Source organism: Xyrauchen texanus, chromosome 28 (genome assembly GCF_025860055.1).
Source record: "Xyrauchen texanus isolate HMW12.3.18 chromosome 28, RBS_HiC_50CHRs, whole genome shotgun sequence".
Lineage (NCBI taxonomy): Eukaryota > Metazoa > Chordata > Actinopteri > Cypriniformes > Catostomidae > Xyrauchen > Xyrauchen texanus.
Window position 1 is genome coordinate 39415155 of NC_068303.1, and position 15126 is coordinate 39430280.

Sequence of the window (15126 nt, forward strand, 5' to 3'; positions counted from 1 at the left end):
TCTGCCGCACATAACCCATAACATAGAGCAGATCTAATTCTCATTTTAGACAACAACTTGACAGGAACGCTTTGAATACTTGATCATAAACATGCACTATATATGTGTAAAAATAAATAGTGGTGTGTGTTTTCTTATTCCACAAAACAATCCCTTTTAAGCATATTTCGACCATAAGCGATCCGAATGGTCGCTATGTGATAGTATCTGGTCTCATATTCTCTGTTCATGTCACATTTCTAAATATTTATGGACCAAATTTTGACGACCCAGCTTTTATTCGGAAGCTTATCAAATATTACAGAGCATGCCAGACACGCATTTAAAAATAGGGGGGGATTTTAACCATATTGGTTACCGTATTTTGGATAAATTTCCTGCCTGAGCTGGTGCCCCTCTGGCCACTTCCACTAATGTTTTAACTATTTAACTGGCTCTTATAACTTAATTGATATTTGAAGATTGAGGCACCCAGCCAATATGCAATAGACATATTTTTCACACATACATGAATCATATTCTAGGATAGACGTTTTTTTACTTGATTCTAAAATCATTCCCTCTGTTACCTCAATCAAACACCACAATTGAATAATCTCAGACCACTCTCCAGTGACCATCTCCCTTGACCTTTTTGAAATTAGACCTAAGCATAACCAAATTTGATGCCACCTGGCAACCACTCTTTAATCATCTGTCAAACGTAAGTAATAGTCAAGTTAATGATTTAAATTGATTACCACCCCTGGAGTTGTGAGTTCGAATGCAGGGCGTGCTGAGTGACTTCAGCCAGGTCTCCTAAGCATTCTCCTCGTGGTCGCTATAATGTGTGGTTCTTGACTTAATCAAGAACCACAAAGACTTAAGGACCTCTGTGTTTTTCCCCCCCTCCTCTGTCTCTCTGTGCCTTGTGATTCCTGTTCAATTTGTCCTTATTTTGTCTGTATGTTATGTTGTCATGTCTTATAATAGAAAATAAAAACATAATATTCAAAATAATAATACATTTTAGCTGTTATAAAAAGTGTGTGTGTGGTATTTTACCTCTAATTCCTGCCAAACCAGGAAGTCCAGCAGGCCCCAGGGGCCCTATATCACCCTTTTCACCCTTTGGTCCTGGTGGTCCTAAAAAGATAAACAACAATTAACACAGTTAAGGTCCAGATTTACTTCATACTAATTTTGAAAAAAATCTGGCCAAAAAGGTGTTTTTGTGTTCATTTCGGCGGTTCGGAACAGCTCACCTGGGCAAACTTTTAGGAAAACTTTTAACCTGCTGCTAAACACCTTACTCCATTGGTCCACGTTATCGATAGGTGTGACCTGAAGCTGCACCTACTACTTTGTTTATGTTTTTCAGTCAGTATTCAACGTGAACACACCAACTTACAAGACCATGTCATGTGATTTTCTTCCCAATTAATTAGTCTACAAAAGTAATCAAATCTACTCAAATGTGCCATCCGCAGCAAAAGCCATTCATACATCGCCCAAAGTAAGATATGGCTCTCTTATCATCATTCTTTTGTCTGTATTCTAAACATTATTACTCTTTTATACACCAATGTTTGCAGTTGTATCAGAGTCATCAAAAATTACTATTTTAATCAGTGCATATCATGGCTGTGTATAGCGTTAGCGCATTAATGTTATGAATTCAGAATGTAAGACAAATTAAACATTTTCTAATGCATATGTATTACTTTAAATCATCATCGAGTGGTTAAAACAATTGCTTTTACTGAATTCTACTCATAGAATGAGGCATAAAGTCATTGATAACACATTTTAAAGGTCTTACATGTATTCCTCATATTTAAATGTTCCTTTAAATGACTCCCACAGTGGTGTGACTGGTGTCTGAATGTTCGCAAACAGTATACTGTTGCTCGGCTGTTTAGAACTTCTTTTTACCCCTGAATGAATAATGAAGAACTTCTCCGGAAGTATATCGGGCCTTTAGGGGTGCTTTCACACAATTGTTTTGTTCCCAGCTAACAATTCTTGGTTCCCAGAATGTTCTGAGAATGTTTTTGGTTCCCAGGACATAACCCAGAATGGACATTCCAATGTTATCTCTTGGTTCAAAGGAAAGTTTTTTTTATGGAAATAGAACTTTCACTGCAGGGTTGGAGAACACTCCCCTTGCATCTTATGTTCTCCTAACTTTCTCCTGACCTCTTATATACTGATATCCTTTCTGCAGCCTTTCTGTATGTCAATAAATCTACAATGTCTTGTTCTTATCCATAGTATAATTAATTATTAAAATAAGCTCATCTCACATAATATGTAGTGACATATACATTAATTTCCATCCATCCACCTTTTTTTCTACCTGATTTTCCTATGTAGCCAATGGGCCGTGGAGATGCTGGAGCCTATTCCAGGTACCTCGGGCCAAATTAAAACAGGATTTTTTAAAACATGTATTTTTTATCTAACATTGTACCATACTGAAAACTGAGCCTTCATTTTTATGTTTCCTCAGCTAACTCAGCACTGGACATTACTAAGCAGATATTGAAGTAAATATCTAATATATTATTCCAAATAACCAATGATTTCAACACAGTCAGGGATTTTAAAATCAACATTTTATTGACATACATTAAACATTTTATAAACATTTAATTAACCCTAAAGTGTTAACATTCATGTCATTTCTTATCACTGAAGTGTACAGTTTAGCGGATACATTTGCTTCTCTTCATTTGAAGTCAACAATCAAAAAACTTCTTGGTAACAATCTGTAGGGTATTTACATTCAGTTAAAATATGTATTTTGCATGCATTTTACCATCATTATATGTAGGGTAATTTGCACGCATGGTAAATTTAGGAGGGAATTTAGGGTCTTGAAATATGTGAGCTATGAACTAAATTAAACTGTCCTTATTAGGTAATGAAATGTATAACGGAATTAGTCTTGTTCTACAACCATTATAAATTAGATAAATGACAAATAACTAGATTATTTGTCTTAATAGATTCTCCATCATTGAAAACATAATTCAGCATCTAATTATATCAGCTCACAATTTCTACTGTAAGGAATTAGCTTTAATAAGTGAATTATTAATTCACTTATTGGAGTGATATTATTCTCATGGCTTATTTCAATTAATATCACATGTATTTAAGTACAGCTTTGAAGTGAAATCTTTCAGAAACAGAGATGAGATTATTTATCAAATATACCACAGTCAAGTCGTCTTTGAACACAGACAAACTGTATTACTATTCTGAACATAAATCTAATCTAACACTTTTCTATACATGAGACAGGTTGGTGAATAGTGACAGAATGTGAAATAACTGATCAGTACAGTGAAGATTCACTCTATGGAGTCTATCGACAATGCCACAAGAACCATTTCATCCTTCTTTGAGTCTACATCGATTTGCTATCGGATTACACAAAATATTTAATCAATTCACCAGCAATTTGGGCACAATACTGGAGGTGTTACTTGCGTGTCCTGGTGTCCTTTGTGTTGCTCGGTTCTTGGTCGAAAGTTTGTTCCATCGATGTTTTGATCTCTTTGTATGATCAAATTTATTGTCTGTATGAGATGATGATTTTAGCTGTGACGTGAGACCTTCTCACTCCTTCTCGGGACATCGAGTCCCGAGTTCCCTTGGATCTCACATGGGAGGAAGAGTGTTCAGAGAGCAGAGAGCAACTGAAGAGCAAGATGAAGAGAGTGCAAGAGAGACCAAGAGGACGAAGAGTCAAGAGAGGGGTGTTCTTCCAGTTTGGAACTATTTGAACAGAAATTGGCCACATCCCCCAAAGGTGTCCTGCGCCAATCAGAAGTGACTTTTCAGAGTCACATGGTCAACTGGGCTGTCTTTTCCGACAGTTGAGTTATGTTTCAGACTCTTAAACATTAAAAATAGTGCATATTTAATCATGAACTTTATATCTTTATAGCAAACGGTACAAGAGACATGAAATTCACTGTCATCTGCTTTCTCTCTGTAACCAAACAAATTGCATACCAAATATGAAATTGTTTATGGATATTATACGTGTAGGTAACAAAACATGAGCCTTAAAGTTACCATTCTTTGTAGAATGAGATGAATCATACAAAATTAAAGATTATATTTATCAATTATAGGTGATTGCACATCGCTACACACATTTTAAAGAGTTCCATCAGTCTATAATCCTTCATTTGTTAGGTACAAACATTACCACAATTCAAAGTGATTTTCAGCATTATCTAGCAAGGCTAGATTAAGATGAAATGTCTTAGAGTTCTTAGTGGTCCTTGTAACCTTACAAAAGAGAAGTCTGCTTAAACTGTGTGTGGAAGATCAGGTTGCAGAGGGGCCTGAAAGGCTGTTTTTTTTCCTAGATCCAGATACAGTATATGTTGTTTTAATTCTTCTGCATATATAATCTTACAACTCCTACATCAAGTTTTTTTTTCTTCGATAATATGAGTCAAACCTTTATCAAATCAGTAACATATTTATTGAATCTCACATCTAAAAGCAATTATTTATTGAGGAAATTGACAAATGAATGTTACTCCACCAATGGCAAGGGTGTTCCTCCAATGAACATTGGTACACTTATGACTCAGTCACCAGCGACATGTTAACGAGCTTACACATTCAAGCGCAGTTGTTATTAATCAGCAGCATCATGTATAAATTACACTATTGTTCATTGTCGTTGAAGATATTCAAACAAACAGATTTATTATAACAGATAAATAAAGAAATACAATATATATGAGTGTATTTTAAACCTTCTTTTAATAACTCTAATATTTAAAAAGATTGTTTCACTTTCATAGTAATTATGAATGAAAGACATTACAAACAACATCTCTTTTAAAAAGAAAATAAGGCTTGTACTTCATAGTTTTACACTTGTACTCATCATCTAATGACATGAAAGACTACAGAAGACATGATGACATTTCCAGTAAGTGAACATAGTGAGCAAAGGTGGTCCCTGGTTTTTAAGGTGCATTGTGGGAATTTTTTTCAGTGCACTGGAATGAGTTTGCAATTGAGCCATAAAAATGGCAGATTCACTGATCAGTGCTCTGACTACTGAACTAGGGAGCTGTTTGAGACACCCATTCACATGGGCGGCACCAGAATTTTATCATTGCAGTAGCTTAACAGTTGCTATATGACCGCAAGGAGTTGCTTGCCAATTTTCAACAGATGAAGAGTTAGTCGAAGCCGACATACACAGAGTGGCAATCGTTCTTTAAAAAATCGCCACCCCACCGCAAACGCAGAAACAGACACACACACACACACACACACTCACTAAGTTAAGGTAATAAGGGCAGAGCCTACTCACCAATAGATGTCAGTCAAAGCAGGACAATGCATCTGTTGTTGTGATTCATGGCAAAAGCGTCTATGATGTCCTCCACATCAAGGCTCTTGCATGTTCTGCGTTGATGGACAGCAAAGCCAAATTACTATTCCTTGAGTCCCCACTGTTGCTCCTCAAGTAGTTTTTAACACACCGTAAACATGAAAAGCTGCGTTCACAGGTTGCAGACATGACGGGCAGTGTACACGAGATACACAAAAGTCTGTGCAAATCAATAAATGTGTCCTTGTATGGCCGGAGAACGGAGAGGAATTCATGTGTGGTGTTCACAGTTTGTCCCTGCTGCATTTTTCGGTCAAGAAGCCATCGAACTTGGTGAAGTTCAGCAGACAGGTTTTTTGTTATTACCCCGTAATGCTGGGCCATGGGTGATAGAACGCTCATCTGAAGGAATTACTTCTTTTGGGGGTTTAAGGCAGATGTGCCCTGTAGAACACCACAAGATTCGGGCGAAAACAGCCTATTCATTTCATTGACAAGTCTATCAATGACAGGGTAGTAGCAGTGCTTTCGGATGTCATCGATGGAGGTGAGTGGTGGACGTTTTCCTGTGTGGGCGTCAACTACAAATCCCTCCAGGTGGAATGCAGGCTGACCTTGTCGTCGATCTTGTCTGAACTGAACGATGATCCCTGTCTTGGTGCACAGGGCCTGTGCTTTGTCCCAAATGTCATTCCATGACTTTTTGTTTTGCTTTTCGGACAGGGATGCAATTACGGACTCAAGATCCACAGCAGATGCTAGTTGCAGATCTGGGGACTGCAAATGGTCAGACAAGAATTTGGTGGTGACGAAAGAGATCCTCAAATAGAGTGAGCTGCAAAACAAACTGTCAGTCTATCAGTGCCTTTACTGCTCTAGCTTCTGTTTTTCTTCTCGCCATCGACTGTTTGATTACATAATCAAGTGTAGCACAGATTGCTGGCAGTTTTTCTGAATGGCCCACAGTGCTGCATACTGACAAGCACATCTGGTTTTGGACATCTTTTTTAATTCAACCGACTTTTCTATTGGTTCGAGTTCCTTTTGCTTCTTGAGGAATACATTGTGTAAAAGAGAGCCAGAAAAAAAATTATGCAGCATCTGCACAACTTCAAAAAAGTCTCCTGCTGGTCCTACATTACTGACACAGTCTAATAAAACTAAATTTAAACGATGGGCATGGCAATGTACATACAGAGCATGCGGTACTTCTCTCCAAAACCTCTCCTGCACACCGCTATTACACCCTGACATTACGGCGGTGCCGTCATAGCACTGGCCAATACACATGTTGTAATCGATGTTGCATTTACTGAGTGTTTGTTTGATAGTGGTCAAAAGTGAATCAGCGTTTAGGCCATCAGCTGGAGTGAAGTGAAGGAACTCCTCCCGTATGTCATTGTTATGCAAGTACCAAACCACCACAGACACCTGCTCCTTTTTACTCACGTCTTATCCACCATCAGTGCAAAAATTCCAGCCTCCTGTACTTCCCCACTGATTTGGTCCCTTAAAATATATGCCATTAGCTCGATTAACTCACCTTGAATGTTGTGGTGTGTGTACTGGGCATTTCTGGGATTGTTGGATATTTTGTTTGCAACAGTTTTGTCAAACTTGCCAAGTAAATGTAAAAGTTCGATGAAGTTGCCCCTGTTTGATGTACCCTCCTCCTCCCTATGTCATCTTTGGGTGATGGTTTGACATGAAGTGTAACGCAATGCCTCCACAACAGCCCACATATAAACAATGTTGTCACGTACCGTCTTTGAATGTCCCTCGCTGAGTTCATTGCTGATTTTTGAGCCGCTCTCTTTTCTGTATTTTAAACTCAGACCATGCATCAATGGCGTGTTTATGTCCAGCACTCACATCATGTGTATGTAATGACTGTGTAGCTTTAACCCATGTGCTAAACCACATAATGGGTATACGCAGTTTATTTATGGAACCTGTGGCCCTGGTGAGCAAAATACCTGCAGGCAAAACAAAACGCACAGTCCATGGTCATTGAGTACTCGAGCCAAGGGTACTGTTCATACCATCGGCGATTGAACGACCGCATTTGCTGACCGTGCTTCTTTGCCAGGTATTTTCTCAACATAGGGCACCTTGGTCCATCACTGGTTGACCGACTGATGTATAGCGCAGAGGATGGGGGCAGCGCTAATTCCACTGCAGCTCGGGGTAGGGGCTAGCTGGTCCTGCTGTGAGTTACATGGCACAGGCACCTGTTCTTCATCATGGTCCAAATCCACCCTATCATGATCCTCATTGTTGTCTACCAAATCCTTGGAGATGGCAGGGTTGTCCATCACCGTTGGATTTTGCATTTTACACTGATTTACAAGAAACTTCTCCATTTTCGAACTCACCTTTCTTTCGCTATCTACATTAGCCAAGTTTACCGCCTTATTACATGAACCTCCCTGACATGCTCTCGTGAGACTGTCTAAAAGTTAATAAATAGAATTATTTCTCAACGCTGTCTTTAAGATTTTCAAATTACTTAAATATGTATATGTATGTGTTTTTCTTTCTTGAAATATATTTTTTGTTTTCTTAACAAAAGCCTTGGGGTTTCCTTGGGGTTGTTTAGCAGTTACAAGCTACCCCATGGTGCCGCCCATGCCCATTCAGTATAATTTGCATCTTTGCAGGCTACCGATGGCAATTATAATGGTATAATGCATTTCTCATCTGTCCAAACAAATCGCCTCCAGAAAGCAGCTCACATTCTTTACATCTCTTGCTATGCATCCGCAGGCTCGCAGCTGTAACATTCTGTAACATTCATCACATCATTGTACATTCATTGCATGTGTGGCAGACAAACACAAATGTCGTTCTGTGTAAGGTAAAGTTTTTGTAAAGTTTTGGAGGTAAATCCAAACAGATGAACACTTAACACAGTGAGGTCTCACCAACTGTTTCTAAGTTACAGTGATAAACAGCTGCTGTGTGTACTCACATTGATGGTGCAATCGGACCATGGTTCTGACCCAAATAATAGGGTGTAAACAATGATCAGCGGGGGCGGGGGCAGGAGGAGGAGGTGGGAGGAAATGAACAGTTCGGTCCAAGCAATCTAGCAAGTGTTAAAGCACTCTAACTTAAATTTCAGAAGAATTGAGTTCCTTTGGTTCTAGATAGAGTGCACTGCAAAAGTCATAAACAAGATAAGTGAATATGCATGGCAGAACCAATTCTGTATTAAGTTAAAGATATATTTGTCATTCATACTTTTTTTTTCCCATTGGCAGGCAGACTGGCTCTCATCAAATTACTCTTGACCTAAACTAGCATGCTATGATCCTTTGTTCAGTCTTTGTTGTACAATGGAGAACACATGTTTCCCTGCTCTTTAGTGTGTGTGTGTGTGTGTGTGTGTGTGTGTGTGTGTGTGTGTGTGTGTGTGTGTACATTTTAGTCTACTACTGGGAATGTAGTACAATCTTTGATTGGGATAGAAATGGCAATGGTGAATTAAATTAAATAAAATATACAAATGTTATAAGAACAAAAGATGTAATAAAGGTTCGTTCACATATAACAATAATATGAAAAATAAAGTGCAAAGATGTCACATTTCAAATGGTTAACATTACTTAGCATGATAGAATTCACAGCCCGTGGACGGGCCCTTAAATGTACAAAATAAAAGTATGCGATAAACAAAACTGCTGTGTGTTACATTGGTACACATGCCACATATCTTTGGAAAGCTAAATTTCTTGATTTTCTATTGATATAAACCATTTTAAGATACAATCACAACAGCAGGTACAATCTATATCTTTGTCAGACCACCAACATATAAACAACCAATAACAAAATTTAGGCAACTCACCTATGAAGCATCATAGTATTCCACTGATCCATAACTTCCCGACAAAAACGGTGTTGTTTCATTATCAAATGTCCAAATGATCAAATCAAGTAAAATGTTTAGTCCAAATCACATTATTACATCAATAAATATCCACAGACTCTTGTTGCATCATTTCAAAGCACCTGGCAGCTGTACCTAAACTTTCACATATTATCGGTAATAACTTCAGTTCAGATGTAAACATTTCCTATATCCGGTATCAAAATGGAAGCACGCACTCTGACCTTTCGATTGACACCTCATTTGACCCAATAGGAGCTTCCATGTCCTGTCCAAAGCCTTCAATACCCAATCACAGTCTGTGTCGAATGTAAGGGCATACCCACTTTCCTTTGTTTACTGATCAAACCAATTACATCGAAGAGTGGATATGACTGACGCATCGTATAGCCAATGAAATTCTGAAAACAGTGATATGCAGCTTTAGTGGGAAGATTACAGCACGGTTCTGTAATGTGTGTGCGCAAAATTGCCTTGCCATTACCGAGTGTGTCGTGCGTCTGTGCGTAAAAATATTGGAGAGCTGTTTTGGAACTGTTTACACATTTGGCGATTTAAATATGGTGAAACGGACGCGAAAAACAGGATTTTCACCCCAGGATGTGATATAAGAAGGCATTTACTGTGGAAATGATGAGTTTGGAGATGAAATTTCTGAAAACAATACGGATAATTCGGAGGCAGAGGAAATGTTTATGGAGAGATGAGACATTGCTCTGGACAAGTAAGTGTTTTCTTGTGTTTTATAACATATATTACTGTATATTCTGCATAAATAAGCTTTAGTTTGAATAATGAATACACATTTTGTAATTACCCTTTGTCATGTGTTTCCTCAGTGAGTGTTTGAACCGTTTGTGCGTGTTTTTTGTATTTGTTTGTGCGTGTGTGAGTTCATTGAGTGTTTGAACCGTTTGTGCGTGTTTTTTGTATTTGTTTGTGCGTGTGTGAGGTTTTAGTTCATTGTTTGTTTCAGATCTATTGACATGCTATATAGATGTTTTGTATATTTACTGTAAATATGTATTTATATATATATATAAATGGACGCGAAATATATATATAAATAAATCAATAAATATAAGTTGAAAATAAGAATATATGTTGTGTTTGAGAGTCTATTTGTTACAATGCGGGGAGGTGGGGGAGGGGTAGGCGTAGGCCCATCTATTTGTTACAATGCTGAATTCATGGGGGGAGGTGTAGGCCCATCTATTTGTTCCATAGTACATTGGCAAAGTATACAGTATTTGCAGTAAATATACATACAATAATACATATTTACACAGTCGAAAAGAAAAACTATATATATATATATATATACAGTGAGGAAAATAAGTATTTGAACACCCTGCTATTTTGCAAGTTCTCCCACTTAGAAATCATGGAGGGGTCTAAAATTGTCATCGTAGGTGCATGTCCACTGTGAGAGACATAATCTAAAAAAAAAATCCAGAAATCACAATGTATGATTTTTTAACTATTTCTTTGTATGATACAGCTGCAAATAAGTATTTGAACACCTGTCTATCAGCTAGAATCAAAGACCTGTTAGTCTGCCTTTAAAATGTCCACCTCCACTCCATTTATTATCCTAAATTAGATGCACCTATTTGAGGTCGTTAGGTGCATAAAGACACCTGTCCACCCCATACAATCAGTAAGAATCCAACTACTAACATGACCAAGACCAAAGAGCTGTCCAAAGACACTAGAGACAAAATTGTACACCTCCACAAGGCTGGAAAGGGCTACGGGAAAATTGCCAAGCAGCTTGGTGAAAAAAGGTCCACTGTTGGAGCAATCATTAGAAAATGGAAGAAGCTAAACATGACTGTCAATCTCCCTCGGACTGGGGCTCCACGCAAGATCTCACCTCGTGTGGTCTCAATGATCCTAAGAAAGGTGAGAAATCAGCCCGGAACTACACGGAAGGAGCTGGTCAATGACCTGAAAAGAGCTGGGACCACCGTTTCCAAGGTTACTGTTGGTAATACACTAAGACGTCATGGTTTGAAATCATGCATGGCACGGAAGGTTCCCCTGCTTAAACCAGCACATGTCAAGGCCCGTCTTAAGTTTGCCAATGACCATTTGGATGATCCAGAGGAGTCATGGGAGAAAGTCATGTGGTCAGATGAGACCAAAATAGAACTTTTTGGTCATAATTCCACTAACCGTGTTTGGAGGAAGAAGAATGTTGAGTACCATCCCAAGAACACCATCCCTACTGTGAAGCATGGGGGTTGTAGCATCATGCTTTGGGGGTGTTTTTCTGCACATGGGACAGGGCGACTGCACTGTATTAAGGAGAGGATGACCGGGGCCATGTATTGCGAGATTTTGGGGAACAACCTCCTTCCCTCAGTTAGAGCATTGAAGATGGGTCGAGGCTGGGTCTTCCAACATGACAATGACCCGAAGCACACAGCCAGGATAGCCAAGGAGTGGCTCTGTAAGAAGCATATCAAGGTTCTGGCGTGGCCTAGCCAGTCTCCAGACCTAAACCCAATAGAGAATCTTTGGAGGGAGCTCAAACTCCATGTTTCTCAGCGACAGCCCAGAAACCTGACTGATCTAGAGAAGATCTGTGTGGAGGAGTGGGCCAAAATCCCTACTGCAGTGTGTGCAAACCTGGTGAAAAACTACAGGAAACGTTTGACCTCTGTAATTGCAAACAAAGGCTACTGTATCAAATATTAACATTGATTTTCTCAGGTGTTCAAATACTTATTTGCAGCTGTATCATACAAATAAATAGTTAAAAAATCATACATTGTGATTTCTGGATTTTTTTTTTTAGATTATGTCTCTCACAGTGGACATGCACCTACGATGACAATTTCAGACCCCTCCATGATTTGCAAGTGGGAGAACTTGCAAAATAGCAGGGTGTTCAAATACTTATTTTCCTCACTGTATATAGAATACAGAAAAGATGGAAAAGTTGTGTCTAGCTTTGTAAATTACATTTATTTATTCTCACTGAATCAGATAGCGATTGGGAGCCGGATGCGGGCCACATAAAGTGGAGCAGCAGGACAGCACCTCATCAAGAGAGGAGGGCTTTCAGAGAGACCCTTGCTGAGGAGCTGGCAGAGTTGGGGTCTCACTCCACAGCCAGACCCGTATCTCCTGCTCCACGAAGAGCACATCACAGGCCATTGCACATCACCAAATCTTGCACCGCTGGTCATCTGAAGTGCAGGCAGTGTCATGCAAAGACACCAGTGAAGTACTCTTCCTGTGATGTGCCTTTGTGCTTTGTACCCAAATGTGACTGCTACAATGACTGGCATGTTGCTAGAAACATGTACAATTTTATAATGGTTTGTAAATACTTTGTGTACAAAATTCATGTAAATAGTTTGTTGTGTATTTTTTATATAAACAAATTGTCCACCATAGCACTAGTTTTGACACTTTTATATGCACAACATTTAGTTTCAAGAAGGGAAAAGGCACTCTAATGTGTTTATGCATCAGTTACTCTGTGTCAGCAAAACTAATAGTGGATCTGGATATGGAATATGATAGCTCTAAGTGTCATCTTTCATTAGAGCCCAAAATTATGACTGTACGTTGAAGCGTTCAAAAGTAGTAGCCTTTTTGTCCTAGGTTACCAAAGGGTCCTTTTGGAGTATCCAAAAGGCACTTTTGTAAAACGCCTGGGTGTACCCTTAGAAAAACATGTGTAAAATATTCATTTTTTATGGTATTGTTATAACATTTGAACTTGGACTAGGTAAGGCTTCATGCTGTGATCCCATTGTGTTCTCAAGCTAATAGCTACAAGTTATAGTCATCTGCAGGCATCTGTATGCAAAAAAAAAAATTCAGGTGGAAAAACAAACTTCTATTTCATTGTGTTCAAACTTCTATTACTCAAAATCAGTAGCACTTACAGTAATTCTGACTGCTGGGGAAAAACTTCAGAGTGTCCCCTTTCAAATGTCACCAAAACCATGCATGTACTCCAAACGGTTCAAGAACAGCTTTAAATTTACTTTGGGTATGCCTTGATTAGGCGTTTTAGGCTAATTTTACAGGATTGGGAAGAGGTTAAAATATCAGGGGGGGTACTTCAAAGGAGAATAGCATGGGCCTCCACGCACGGAGCACTGATCCCGAACACATGGGCTCACCTGATAAAGGGTATACTGCGAGTACTGGGCCTGGTGCTGTTACTCAGCGGAGGAGTAACAGCACCAGGCCCAGTACTCGTAGTATACCCTTTTTCAGGTGAGCCCATGTGCTCGGGATCAGTGCTCCATGCGTGGTGATTCCCCCTTGGTAATCCCGTATGATGAGTTGAGTTTCCACTGTTCGGTTTCCCCTTAGGTGAACCCTGTGTTTCCCTTCTCTGCCTCAGCCACTGTGGCTGTGTATCCTCTCTGTGGATAGGGTCCTCCTGTGGTATCATTCCATATGTGAATTTCCCCATTGGTAAGTTCAAGTGAAGAATTCTCCACATGTTAACCTCCTGGAGACGGAAGAGCACTTCCAGTGCTATTCTAGAAAGTGCTTGGTGGGAAATTGCTATACAGCAATTCAGGAAAGGCTCTGCCGGTAACCTCCTTGGGTAAGTGCCTCCTCCCCCTCTTAACGGGACTAGGGAGAGGCCTTAACTCGTTGGAAGGTCACGATTTGGTTGAGCGCTCGCTGTGAGGCATGCAGCAGCTTTCCCGTGTCCACTCTTCCGTACCTCGTTACACGGTTAAGCGCCTGCAGTGTTTCCTATAGGAACCTCTAGTATCACTACATCGGCACAACGTCTAGTGAGTGACAGACAGGGAATGTCTAGGTTACTGATGTACCTCTATTCCCTGATGGAGGAAACGAGACATTGTGTCCCTCCTGCCGTGGCGCTGAACCGGCCGCTGACATGGCCAGGACTCTTTATCGGCTCCTCAGCATAAATCTGAATGAGTGGTGCAAGCCATCTCCTTTTATAAGCGCATTTCCGGGGCGTTGATTGGCACGCAAATTCCACTCCCCAATTCTCATTGGCCTTTTTTATCTTTATTTTAAGCAAAGGTAATTGGGGCTCTCAAGATCAAACCCTTAGTAACCAAGATGTTTTATTTAAATCACAAAGGTGAAACCTATATTAAAACTGTTGTACCAGATGTGAAGGGAGAGAAGAATTTATGTGCGTGTTTGGTGTTTCAACAAAAGTCTTCTGCATAGAATCCACCTCGGAAGGCCACCTCCTTCCTCCGTCCTCACTTCCTTTTTAGAATTAATACATCCTTCATGATGGCAGACTTTAACAAGCTTGAGGACGGAGGTGGGAGGTTACAAGGAAGCATCAATTAGGGTACTGATAAGCACCCATGGTTCACAACTGTGATGTAACTAAAGGCTATTTGCTCTTTAAAAAAAGGTGTGACTAGCCCATGGATACGTCCCACCTAAACTTGCTTTCATGGAAGTAATTTCATGGGGTCTTTAAAGGTGTAATTTTTATTAATTTTTTTATGTTAAAATGATTTCTCCTATCCCAATTAATGTGCAAAGACAAATAGAAGTAAGCCAGTCATAGGCTGATTTAATGTTCATGTTCAGATTTATATTGATTAAGAAAGTGTATTAGCAAGTAGGAACTTTAGGAAGTAGATGCTTTTATACTACAATGACAGTCACCCTAGAGCTACATGAGGTTAGGCACACACACACACACACACACACACACACACACACACACACACACACACACATGTTGTGTTTCCATGTTTTATGGGGACTTTCCATAGACATAATGGTTTTTATACTGTACAAACTTTATATTCTATCCCCTAAACCTAACCCTACCCCTAAACCTAACCCTCACAGAAAACTTTCTGCATTTTTACATTTTCAAAAAACATAATTTAGT

At 39.4% G+C, this 15126-nt stretch overlaps 1 protein-coding gene across 2 annotated transcripts in view; it reads right to left on the reverse strand.

Moving 5' to 3' along the window:
- The window catches only part of scara5 (scavenger receptor class A, member 5 (putative)), a 128334-nt gene that overhangs the window by 43326 nt on the left and 69882 nt on the right, over positions 1-15126 (reverse strand). For both annotated transcript variants that reach the window (XM_052096026.1, XM_052096027.1), the window contains exon 6: positions 1045-1125. In XM_052096026.1, coding sequence (XP_051951986.1) covers positions 1045-1125 — 81 coding nt within the window. The remainder of the gene's footprint in view (positions 1-1044; positions 1126-15126) is intronic.